We start from the raw sequence: 13120 nt of genomic DNA, 5'->3' as shown, positions 1-13120 counted from the left end.
CTTAATACAATTAAATAAAAATAGTTAGTAATTAAATTGTCATGCCAGGAGATGGAATTGAACCAGCAACCTTTGGATTGCAAGTCCAGTGTGCTAACCGTTATGCCACGGCAGCAATCCATCAAATAATAACATGCTTCATGTTCCCGGGGTCCCATGATGCTCAGGGAAGGCATTCACGGATGAATTGCATTGAAAACAAACAGTGAATGGGTGAATGGAGGGCGGCAAACCTCTTGTGGCGGTTGGGTGGAGCAGGCCTCTGTTCGTTGAGCTGGACATGAGTGGGTTTGTGTTGTTTATTTCGGAGTGCCCATTGAGCTTATGGTGGTGTTCTGACAGCGTTCCCTGAGAGGCCAGATAACTTGGTACATCCGGGGAAACAAATGTCTCATCTGCAAATAGATATGAAAAACAATTAAGAATAAAAAAAGTGTGAACAGTACTTTAAGCTACGTGTCAAGTTCCCGTCACCTTTTGTCACGCACACGATGTGTCTTTCACTGTGCACAATTAAAATCAACATTTATATTGTTTTATCTCAAGTAAAAAAAAAACTCTTCTGGAAAGGAAAAAAAATCTTCATCAATTTTAGTCATTACCTGTAGCTATAACCTCGAGTCAACGCTGATCTTAATCAGCGTCATTGTCTATACATGAAGCACTCTTCGCAAACAAAAAAAATGGGCATTAAATATTTCACGAAGTGCATTGCTTGGTATACAAACACAGAGTTCTGATCCAAACGCCCTTCGCAAATAAAACACACAAACTTTCTCCGTGTACGTAAGCTATTACCCACCCTATTTGTTCCTTGTTTGTTAAGTAAATTGACCTTAGAGGTCCCGATTTCTTGACATTCTGCAACGGGCACCTGCTAAAGCCTCTGTCCGTGATGACCAATGCATGTGCACATCGTATAGAGGTCATCGTTGAGCACGTGGGATTCATATTTGGATTTAATAAACCTGAGAATGCGGGACCTTTCAAAGGTGTCCATCTTTGTCGTGAATGGTCTGGGTCTCTGTTCGATTTCAAACTACAGTATTGACACAACTACTACTCTATAATTTCCGGACTTTAACGAGGCCATTTTTCTCAAAGTTGACGGGCCAAGAAGCCACCCAGGTGCTCTCTTTTGCTTCTTTCTGTTGAGACGCTGAAATATGACGATAACATAATACATTTTTACGTGCACTATCCACTTGCAAATATGTTATCTCGAAGCTTAATCTCATCTGCTTTTTGTGTTTAGTTTGTTATCCTTCACCCGCACCTCCGGTTAGTACGGTTGGCTACGTACGGTGCGAAAGAAGTTCAACATACACCACAATACACACTACACTATACACTAATATACAAAGACAAAGATCCCCCATATAGCCTTAACAGACTGTAGGGGCAAGTGCAGTTAGCGAGCACCGATGAAGGCCGGAATGGTACACGAGGGGGTGGATGGCCAGCACCACGCCCAACCGCCTTTGTCTTCCCAGTGGCGATGTTTACAAAGCGCACCAGGTACTCATTTTGAGGCTGAGTCGACCTAGGGGAGGCCCAGGACCGGTTTAGATAATCGTCACTGGTGTTGGCCGTGAGCGGGTTCATAGCGCAGCATGTTATCCACTACATTACCGCTCCCCACTAATATACACTACACTATGACACACTACAATACTATTAACTACATCACGATACAAAATAGAAAATTAATCTATTCAGAACTGCTCTAAGTATTTAGTTTGTTGTCCTTCCTCCCACCTCCGATTAGCCCGGTTGACTACGCACAGAAGTCAAATATCCATACATACAATTTGGACGGTTCTGCAACACAAGCTCGACTCCAATTTGGAAATGGACGAGTTCAAACCCCTGGTGAGGGTTCTATTCAAGGAATCGCCATTCTGGGGTCGAGAAAAATAGATACCACTGTAGTACGTCACCAGTAGGTTGTACTACGGCTGGCCTCCATCTTGGGAATGTGGAATTTAAACCATTGGCTCCTTGTTGTGTCCAATGGAGATGATGTCACCCGACACACTGCTGACTCCAACTCTCTTTTAAAATCCAGGTTTCAAGACCTTCCTCTTCCCTTCTGTCTATGAACGGATATTTCCATCTGTCCAGATCTCTTTATCAGCGGGTGTTCGTAAGTTGGGTGTTCGTAGGTTGGGTATTGATAAGTGCGGGTGTTCATAAGTCGGGTGTTCGTAAGGCGGATGTTCATAGGTCGAGTGTTCGTAAGTGTGGGTGTTCGTAAGTGTGGGTGTTTGTAAGTGTGGTTGTTCGTAAGTGTGGGTGTTCATAAGTCGGGTGTTCGTAAGTGTTGGTGTTCATAAGTCGGGTGTTCGTAAGTCGAGTGTTCATAAGTCGGGTGTTTGTAAGTGCGGGTGTTCGTAAGTCAGGGTTCGCCTGTTAATGATCACGATCGCGGCGCGCGCACACGCGCACGCAGACTTGCCCGAGCCGCTGACGCCGAAGGCCTCGGTCTTGCGCCGGGTGTGGTAGATGATGGCCACCCACACGACGGAGGTGCCCACGACACAGCACACGACGGCGATCACCACCACGCCCACCGTGGTGCTGGCGTCGCCGCCCAGGGTGCCGTGCGCCGAGCCGCCGCCGCCGCTCGCCGAGCCGTCGGGGACGGCCAGAGGGCAGTCGCCGGGAGGCAGCACGCTCAGGAAGGCGTGGCCACGCATCGTGCCCAGCGTGTTGGACAGCTCACACGTGTACCTGCCGGCGCCCGACCACCCACATTGTCGCAGAGTACAGTCCTGTTCTCCTAAAACGCCACGTGCTTTCATCACGCGAATTGGACATGAAACGCGATGAGTATATTAGGGAAGACATCTTTTTTGAAAACTCGTTCGAGCGAACGGAAGTGCGTCGCGCGAGTAAAGATACGCGGTCGTGCGGCTGCCTAGACGTTGCATCGCACAGGGTGGGATGCTGCTGGATGCTTCTAGAGCACTACCCATGCACCTCAGTCTTTGCTCAGCCTGCGTACGCATCTCGTGTGTAATCGCGGACTGTGCTTTAAACGATGTTATTTATTATAACGCAATTTTTCCATAATGCGGTGTTCTTCCAGAACGCAACTACCGCGTTGTAGGAGAACAGAATGTATTGCAACGCCCTTTGTGTTAGAGGAACAGCCGAGGGAAGCGGATATCACAGAGCTACCTCTGAGACCCACCATCCCCCTTTGAAGCGACGTCCGCTCCAAGCAATAAAAGGAAACACACTTTTGCCACCCACTTCATTTCTCAGAGTAGGAATTTAGACCAAAAATTTACTGCAGAATCAAATGTAACATGATGGGTTTTTTTTGTCGTAATTGAGAACCCGGTATAAATCACAGGTGCCTGAAATGTTGAACCCAACCCAGGATCTCAGCGGAGTCACTCAGTCACCCACCTCCCCCCCCCCCCCCAATAAATAGGTGGTGGACATTTCACACAAACTTTAGCAAACTGGCAACAGAAGCTTGCCTCGTGCCAAGAAAAATATCATGTTGACAATGTGGCGGTTTGGTTATTTCATACTTTACGAGGGAAAAACAGTTGCTGGGTTAAAATAAAATAAAAATCTGTCTAATGGGTGGGGGTCATTTCCACCCTCACTGTCCCGGGTTCCTTTGGAAATGAATAGAATTAACAGGACACTCGTGAGAGCCGGGAAGGCGTACGGCAACAAATATATTCCTTATATTTATAATTAAGTAAAGGGCTATTAAGGCAAGATGTCTGCTTATAAATAAAGAAAATAAAAACTTTAAAATAATTAATTATGGAAGCATTGCACACGTGCATGCACATGTCTAAATGGAAAATGGAACAGATGGTATACAGTGTGCGGCTTGTGTACAATGTTGTTGGATGCGGTTAGCCCAAGGATAGAATGCGATCTGCCACAGGAATGTGGAATTCCCACTCGGCCTATCATCATCGTCATCACTCTGGGTTCATACTTTGTGGGAAGCCAACGGTGATTGTGCTTTAGGGATATTGATCCCACCGTAGGAATGCGGCAATGTCACAAAACCACCGGCTCAAGATTGCCAACAGCAAACCCAAAAGCCATCTGAGAGTTGAAGACATTGACTACTGTCTGCATCTCTTGCTGCTCCCTCTGCTTTTTTTCTCCTTGAAGACAATATCACATATTTGCTTTTCCCTCTCAGTAGTCTGTCTGCCTAGCTGCCTGTCCTGCTTGTCTGCCTCCCCGCTGTATTCCTCGCCCTGTTTGCCCCTCTCTCCCTTCCTGTCCACTGGCCTGCTTGTCTGCCCCTCTGCCTAACTACCTCTCTGCTTATCTGTCTGGGTGCCACCGTGGCAAAATCTTAGCTACCTCGTCTGGTATGAAGGAGGTCATGGGTTCGATCCCGATGCTGACGGCTGCTGTATATTTGGAGTTTTCATGTTTCTCCCTCTGGTCGCGTGGATTTTTCGTCTCCACATTGAGAATCAACATGCGTTGAGAGCATTTGGCTACTATAAATTTCCATGGTGTGATAAGCCACTTTGTTGAGATATCATTTGTGGTCGCTTCCGGAAAAAAAGAAAATATATAGCTCAGTGGGCCTTACCTGGTAATATAAAAATAGTAGTATAGTAGTAGTAGCTTGTCCGTATGCCTTGCAGCCTACCTCTGGTCTCTCCCTCTGCCTACCCGCCCGCCCGCCCGCCTGCTTGCCTCACCTTTCCTCTTGACATGCCTGGGAGCGAGGGGAAAATCTCACCTTCCGGTGTCCTCGGGCCCGCAGTTGACGATGACGAGGAGCTGGTAGCTCGCGGCGAAGAAGTGCCGCTCGGTGAGCAGCAGCGGCGCGTCGTCCTTGGTCCAGTTGAGGCGAGGCGGGGGGCTCCCGCCGGCGATGCACTGCAGCACGGCCGTCTCCCCCGCGGCCACTGCACGGTCCTTCACCGGCCTCAGCAGCCAAGGCGTCTCTGCGCGAAAGGAAACGCGCCGCCGGATCAGCTGCTGCTACCGCCGGGGGCCATCGCCGCTGCCACCACCGCCACCGCCACCCGCCAATGTGCGCGCGCGCGCGAGCTGACACCTGTCGCGATTCGGCCGTCAGCGACAGCGTCGTGGCCCCGAATCTCGCCCTTGAAAAATGAGGCACGATTCGGCGGTGAATAATTAAAAGCGTCGCCGTGCCTCGGAGGTACGGCTGGGTGGCTTGGGGAGGGGGGGGGGGGTTAACGTCCCGTGGTGGTTGGAGAACCGAGCCGGTGTTGCTGACATCTCAGTATAGCTTCCAGCCCCAGGCTCCCACCGGAGAGCAGAGAGAGGTTAATAATAGTGCGGTGAGTTTATTTCGCGTAGGCAAATATGGAAGTCACTTTAAAGTCGCCAGTCAGAGTGAAAATGTAGCCAACGTTTGAATGAGAGTTGTGGGACGGTGCTTCTCTCTGTCTGACGACCATGGGGCAGTGATTGACATCGTCACGGCGGGTCCATGGGATGCTCACTGGTGACTTTGCATAGTGTGGTACTTATTTAGACAACCCGAGGGAGCAGCTGGGCTGAATCAACCCCTTAACCAAGCATTGACCTCGCAACTTCACCAACGTGATTCGAGCACTCTGCTGTAGTGCCAACCCAGTCAGCTTTGGCCTAACTACTGCAAAAAAAATGTTCTCCCTTGTGCAAAAGAGAAAATGCATAATGAGCTTCAATACAATATTGCTGTTTTTTGTTGCATTGCACAGAGCCCCATTGTTCAGAAGTAGTGCTCTTGACGAAAAAATCTGGTAACCCATCACCATTTTACAAGCCTTACTCTGCTGACTAGACGTCAAGTGGCTGAAAAGGTCCAGAGTTTGTTTGCTTAAACAAATGCTGTTGGATAATATTTACCTGAAAATCCAATTGGCTGATGGACTACTTTTTGTGTTTATATGCTGCCCACCCATGCGTTTACCTATCGCTCCACAACAATGCACGGCGAGTTTGCGTACAAAGTACGAACGTGTGAAAACTGACAATCGAACGAACGAACGGTCAAACAAACAAATGGACAAACGAACGGAAAAACGAACGGACGGACAAACGAGCAGACAAACGAATGGACAGACGGATGGCCGGTACCAAGCACGGAGAGGCTGGCGTTGGCCGACATGGTTCCGGCGGCGTTCTGCGCGATGCAGCTGTACGTCCCCGCGTCGTCGGCCTTGAGCTCGACGATGAAGAAGACGTCGTCGGTGGGCATGACATGCATGCGCCGCTCGCGCGCTGCCGGGAAGTCCGTGCCGCCGTCCTTCTGCCACGAGATCTGCGGCGAGGGGTGGCCCCCGGCGGCGCATTCGAGCCGCGCCGTGGAGCCCACGCGCAGGCTCAGGTCCGCCGGGGTCTTGGTGAACGACGGGAGCACTGCACGCACGCGCACGAGCGGGCGGGCGCGGGAGTGGCAGCGCAGACCGGCTCGTTGAAGCGCGAAACCCGAAGCGTTTCACGGTGGATGCAATGTGCTGCGCGCTTAGGTCGGAGGCCTGTTACGCCACGTCCCGACCATCTCAGTGGCCTGCTGCTGCTGTTGCTGCGCTCTGGCCAAGGGGAAACGCCCCAGCGGCAGCTGACTTGTACCAGGATCGGCCTCCTAGGTTTTCTAGACACCCCGAGGGGCCTGAAGGGGCCCGGGCCAACATGTGACAGCCCTATTGTTGGCCACTTCTTTTGCGCGACACCCGGGGCACGTTGCCACTTTTACACATGCCGCCCCCCGCGACCACCACCACCACCACTCTCTGGGCAGGCCCCGCAGGACCAGACAGTCAGCAGCGTCATCTTCGGTCGAGAAGAAACAAACGACGATGATGAACAAGAACGGCAACAACAGTTTAAACACTGCCGCTGGGTTCCGTCGATGACGTCATCTCGCTCTATTTAAGACCGGAAGTCGGTGGATTGCTTCACTATTCTGGCAAATCGCCCGAAGATGCTGGATGTAATTACCAGCGAAACGTCAGACTACTCAAATTGTAAATGTTGTGGATTTACTCTCCAACACATCGGTGGGCTGAAGTAGTAACTAATTGACGCGTTTTGTGTTACGCGACAAACCTTACTGCCTGTGTCGGGTGGCGGGAGGGATACGACACATTTATACTTACGCGATCTAACCCAACAAAAACATTTATTTACAAACAACAACAACAACAACTGCAACGCGCGCGCGTAATACTCACCGCTCACGGTGAGCCGGGCCTTGCCAGAGTACGAGGAGCCGAAGGAGTTGGAGATGATGCACTGGTAGCGGCCCTCGTGGTGGAAGTCGACGGCGCGCAGGTGCAGGTAGGAGGTGAACTCACCTAGGCCGCCTTCCGCGGGACGGGCCCGTTCCAAGCGCTCCACCTCCGCGTCCACCTGCCAACAGCGACGCGGATGTTAGCTTCGTTTTCAGTCGGTAACGTCCGTGGAAATGTTGGATGGGTTCCAATTAAGCCGTTTAGATTCATTTGGCGGTCCACAGATGCCGTGTCGCAGTTGACGAGGAGGTGGATCACGCAGCAGCGGAACCAAGGAAAACAACGAGAGGAGTGCGACCAAAACTTTTGTTTAATAATTTAGTGATGACCGCCGTCCTGTGACCTCGATAACGAGCACGGCCGGGAATGATCAAGGCACAGTTGGCATGCGTCTGCAATTTCACATGCAGGTGGTCAAGCTTGTTGTTGCTCTGGAGACCGAGAGACCGACGATTGATGTTCGGTTTGCCGCATTCGGTGGCATTCGGCCGCGTGCAGGCTGCCATTTTCAACTCTAGTTTCGTATAATAATTAATAAAGAGGCAACCGAGTTGAAGGTGCGTCCCTGTGGTTCATTGCTCACGCCACCAGAGCGAGGTGTGGAGAGGTCCTGTTTGGTCAACACTGCCACGCTGATCGGACCCGTACAGTAATGATCAGACTTGTGCATTTGTTTTATTCGGATACTCATTGTTTTGCTCTGACGCTAAAAACACCGCCAAGTAATTCGACAAACATGTCGCGCAGCACGCTCCTGGCAATCTTGAAACTCAGTGTTGGCTTTGTTTGCTTGTAAAATAATATATGATTTTTTTATATTAATCTGCTATATAAAGACGTGAAAAATATCGTTTCTTACGTTCTCTCTGCCTCCGCCCCCCCCTCTGTCTATTTAAGGCCACCACACAGAGACGATCACCCCTCTCTGTTACCTGTGTTGCTCTCGCTATGTATCTTGGTGATATCTGTCTGCTAATATGTCTGTCTATAGTTTTCTGGTTAGATTTTATGTCGCTATTTCATTATACCTGATGACGATTGCTTGTGTTGCAATCGAAACGTCGTATTCTATTATTTAATTTAATTTATTATTTTATCTTTAGACGTGACTTAACCGAAAGAAACAAATAATAATTCCTGCAGTCACGAAAGTTCTAAAATTAAGATTGATATTCGACTTATTGTGTTTCTTAGCGGAAGCAACTACGCCACCGCCTAAATAATAGGGTGGCGACACGGCCTAGCTGAATCATGTTCGCGGAATCTTGCAGAGGTCCACGGTTGGAAAGCTGTCTATTTCGCAGCTCATCGTCAAAGATACCGTGTGTGCCGCTGGCATAATTCGTTAAAAAAAATTAAATATTGGACAAATCATGCACCCTTCACCAACCCGACTGTGAAACCTGGCAGGACACTCCAGAAAAAGACACGTGACACTCCGTGAAGTTACGTTACCCGCCTTCACCAGTTAAACATTGACCAGCACAGTGAAGTGTGGTCGTATAACCCCCACGACACGCACGGTGTAGGGAGTGTCCTAATCCAGCAATGGACTGACCGGTCCATGTACGTTACACAAATAATAACTTTAACCCCAAGACCGACACAGAGTGATTACGCAGTGGATTTCCAATGGGCTGTGGATTACGATCAATTGATTGCACTATATCGGAGACCTTTTTCCAAATGAGATCAGGACACGAAATACGGGTCCAGGACAATATCCTGTCGACAATAAAACGCGTGATGCTCAAGTCCCAACTTCCAATGACACAACCGGGACCTCCGGAAAACAGCCACCGATATTGAAATGTCACCTCTGCTCGACGAAGCCCTCATTAAAACGATGGAGGGAAATGTTTTTGGATGTTCACTGTCGAGGGGAGGTCAAAGGTGTCGGGACGTAGAGACGGATGCTTTTCGTTAGTCTGAGGCCACTCGAATGGGCCCCACTGCCGACTCAAGAGATTAGCACTCAAGGAACGTACGAGAGTGTACGGACCAGGGTTGGAGCACAAATCGGTGCATTTATTTCCAGGTAAATAATCTCGGCGGATCTAATGCACGAGAAGTTTTTTAACGCACGTTTGGTGGGAAGACTTATTGGTGAAATTAGGTTGTTTTGGGGGGGGGGGGGTGTGTCAGGGTTTGAGACAACGTATTTGGAGTTGCAATGGCAATATGTATGTATGAGCTGCAAAACGGCCGTGTGTCAGCTCCGGCTCTTCATTGACGAGTGTATTGGGATCTCAATAAGTCCAATGCCCTAGCCAGGCGTCTTTGTCTTGGTGTGGTCTGGGACTGTTTTGTTGCTGTTTTTGCTGCCTTGCCCAAGCTTGAAAAATCGGACTCTTATATAATTGATGCTTACCTTTTCCTCTATTCTACACTCCTGTCGTTTTTTTTTTTGTATTGTTTGTGGATTACTGCTCGCTGAACCTGCCCCATGCTGGGACATCTGTGAAAAAGAGCTTCATAGCTCATCAGATTCTTCCTCCTGCACTCTAAATGAAGACTCTGGAGTCTGATTTCATATCCTTCAGTCCTTCCTAAGCACACGGCAGAGCGAAGAGCGGTTCCTCTGTCACGCCGCAAAGAATGCACAGATAGTAATCTGTTAATTAAAACTTGCTTGTAATATCTTCAAATGCATTTGATAATAATGCATGGGCTTCAAATAGACATATACATCACTGAAAGTACGTGCCGGCACAACCCATTTGCCAATTGAACATTTAACAAAAAAAATAAAAATGGATTGCGTATGCCACCGCCAGAAGCACTAGCGTGTATACATTTATTCTCGAAAGTAATTGACTGCATTTGTTATTTCAGCATCCCTCGAAAATGCATCGAGGCTGTTATGAACGACACTGAACTGAACAAAGTTTCGTGTGCTTTCGACATTTGTGTAAATATGATCAATTATAAGTACATTCTGCGCGCCTCCTTTAATTGCTTCAGCCATGAGACACATCTTGCGGATGTTATATTAACTTAATTACAACGTTTAAATGCTCTGCATGTGGGTAGTGGGTTGGAGCGGAGGTACAGTGGTTCGCGCACTGCACTATGAATCCGGCAACTTGAGCTCAATTCAATCTTGATTTGAAGCTTTCGTGACTGCAGGAATCCAAACCCTTTGGTTCTTTCGGTAAAGTGACGTAGGTAGAAAAATAATAGATCACGACGTTTCGATCGCAACACAAGCAATCGTCATCGGGGGGGACAACCACAGCAAGAAAGTTTTTCTTGCTGTGGTCTACCTACGTGACTTTACCGAAAGAACCAAGAGTATTTGAGCTCAATTGCCGTCCGTATTTAACAACCAGCGCAGAGTAATATCTGGTGCACCGGTCTTGGGCTCCCCTACACCAACTGGAACTGACCAGCATGGTGAAGTATGGTCAATTAAAACCCCCATGACCAATACAGCCATGGCGAGGCGGTCATACAACAGTGGGCGGACGAAGGGCCTGAAAATTAAACTTGTGTTATCATAATGGTAGTAACGTTGATCTTTTCGGGTGAAGGACGGCCATTTGCCAGAATTTGTTGTTTATAATGCGCAACATATTTCTCGTCGTAATTGTAACATCTGGCGGTCTACAACTTTAGGAATTCTCCAGTGCAACTCGAATACGAACAAGTTGGATCTTGCGCAAGGCCAACAGCTCTCAAGGCCGATGGTCTCATTTTGAAGGGCAGCCGAGTTCAGAACGATAAACACAGGTGTTCCGGGCTTAATTTCCAAAGCGGTGACACAGATTCATTGGCCACGGTTTGCTGCGCAAACAGTAAATGCGGAAAACTTTCCGCCCGCTCGGGAGTTTGACAAATATTTCGAGCCTCGGAATTTCTGAGCCTTAAGCCATGTTTCAATAATGCAAAGCGTATCTACTCGAGGATCCCCCAAGCTCTTGTCACAAGATGCCATAACATGTCAGATTTATAACGTTGAAGCATCTCCGCGAACTTTTAACGAGCCGGTATGAAGACCAAACGTAGCAGGCGCATAGAAAGGTGACGAGAATGGTGTTGTGACATTTTTCGGCGGAAAAAAGTCAACGTAAGTGGAGTGCATTGAAAAAATAAAAATGCTTACTCAGATGTTGACATGCGCATCCAGTGCATTATCAGAAAGCGTGATAATGCAGAAGGAGATATTTCCACGTGTTAATAATGTATCTTGTTGGTGAGGATTAAAACAACCTGGCTATACAACTTCACCCGTTCCCATTCCCAGAGGTCTGCAAGTTGCAGAGTGGGTGTCCCCGTTCACCGCTGCATCTCAGAACGCGCAAGCGTTTTTGCGTTAATTTCATTTAGAAAGGCGTAGCGCCCTTGTTTGTTAAAGACATTGTACTCACCGCAGAGAACTGGAGCGGCACGACCACACTCTATGATACGTTACAACGACGTACACGTACGTCATCGCAATGGGAAAGGTTTAAGGAGCCTGCTATGAGATTCGGACGCACCAACAAATGCGCACGTGGAACGACGCAGATGAGCAAAAAAAAAACGGAATCGCTGATTCGGCAGGCCAGTTCACACCCACCCTGCTGTAACTGATAGCTGCTAATCACTCTGCAACTGAGCAAGGCATCAACAGTGTCAAGGGGAACGCTCCCATGAGGTTGACCAGCATAGAGAGATGGAGAGATGAGATCGGCTGATGCGAGGGGAAAAAATGTGTCGTGGCGTGGTGGGACCATGGGGATTGGTGACAACGTGAGGAGATCCTGAACTAACAGTTTAACCAACATGGCTGGTGGCGCTGCTGCTGCTGATGATGATGATGATGAAAAATACTTTGCTGAAAGGATTTCGTCGCCAATCTTGCCAAATAGTTACACAAATACGAGCATTGCCATCGATATGCTGCGAGGCAAGTTGCGTAGCGATTGGTTTCAGAGTCTTCATCAAAAACGTTTGTGACGTCCTTCCATTGAGAAACGGATGGATTTAAGATCATATTTCCTGTGATACTGAGAAACTCCGATATGTCACAGTATCAGGATACCAAGTATCACGGCAAACATCGATTTTGTTCAACATTGTCACGTATTTTTTTTGTTATCTCAAATATTTTCCTTCCCGACAAAATATTAATGAGGTAATAAGAGAAGACAAAATTAAACGTCCTACATAGTTTATTACCCTTTAAATGGGCACTTTAGCAACATGTTTTGCAGATGAATTGACGGCATGATAGTTGCGTGACCTCATCATTTCCGCAATTGATTGCATTTTCCGATAATTGAATTGCTTCAAGTGCATCGGACAGCACGGGCGTATTACTGGTTGTGAATGTGCAATGTGGCCTTACAGTGCACATATCCTGGCACAAGCGCCGTGGTGACATCATCCGCCAATTAGTGGCGAATGGCAGTTGTTGTTGTTGTTGTTGAACGTGCATGATTACATGACTTGTGGTAGGCTTATGTCGCGGCAACTACAGTTGTATGCCTTTGGTAATTTTCACTCACAACAGAAGAACAGCAAAGCGCGTAGACCACGCAAAAAAACCAGTGGAATATGAGTTTATAAAAGTGGCGTGAAGCTGACAACGCGACGACCGTCGACAACGCGAAATACAATACCCGCGTCCTCATCGTGAAATATTTTTTGTTTTTATCGCGGAAACCCTAGAGCGGTGACGGATGGCGGCGGTGAACGAAAACGTTGAGAAGGTCGCGCTCATGACGCACAAAAGTGGGTGCCACAAATTAACCACAATGCCTCGCTGATTTCGCCAACAGGCATGAACCATCATCACTTGAAGCAGCAGTGGCTTTTGGCTAACGATCGAACAAAGACGGTCACCGCATTGCGCGTTTTCAGATGCGGCTGCTGTGGCCGTC

General features: G+C 48.3%; 1 protein-coding gene across 2 annotated transcripts in view; it reads right to left on the bottom strand.

The window, feature by feature from the left end:
* The window catches only part of LOC144947352 (leucine-rich repeats and immunoglobulin-like domains protein 3), a 114217-nt gene that overhangs the window by 14964 nt on the left and 86133 nt on the right, over positions 1-13120 (bottom strand). For both annotated transcript variants that reach the window (XM_078876625.1, XM_078876626.1), the window contains 5 exons: positions 7194-7371; positions 6097-6378; positions 4742-4949; positions 2459-2733; positions 234-395 (listed from right to left, as the gene is read on the bottom strand). In XM_078876625.1, coding sequence (XP_078732751.1) covers positions 234-395; positions 2459-2733; positions 4742-4949; positions 6097-6378; positions 7194-7371 — 1105 coding nt within the window. The remainder of the gene's footprint in view (positions 1-233; positions 396-2458; positions 2734-4741; positions 4950-6096; positions 6379-7193; positions 7372-13120) is intronic.

Source organism: Lampetra fluviatilis, chromosome 44, assembly GCF_964198595.1.
Source record: "Lampetra fluviatilis chromosome 44, kcLamFluv1.1, whole genome shotgun sequence".
In the NCBI taxonomy this organism is placed as follows: domain Eukaryota; kingdom Metazoa; phylum Chordata; class Hyperoartia; order Petromyzontiformes; family Petromyzontidae; genus Lampetra; species Lampetra fluviatilis.
This window is presented reverse-complemented; position numbering and strand designations above follow the sequence as displayed.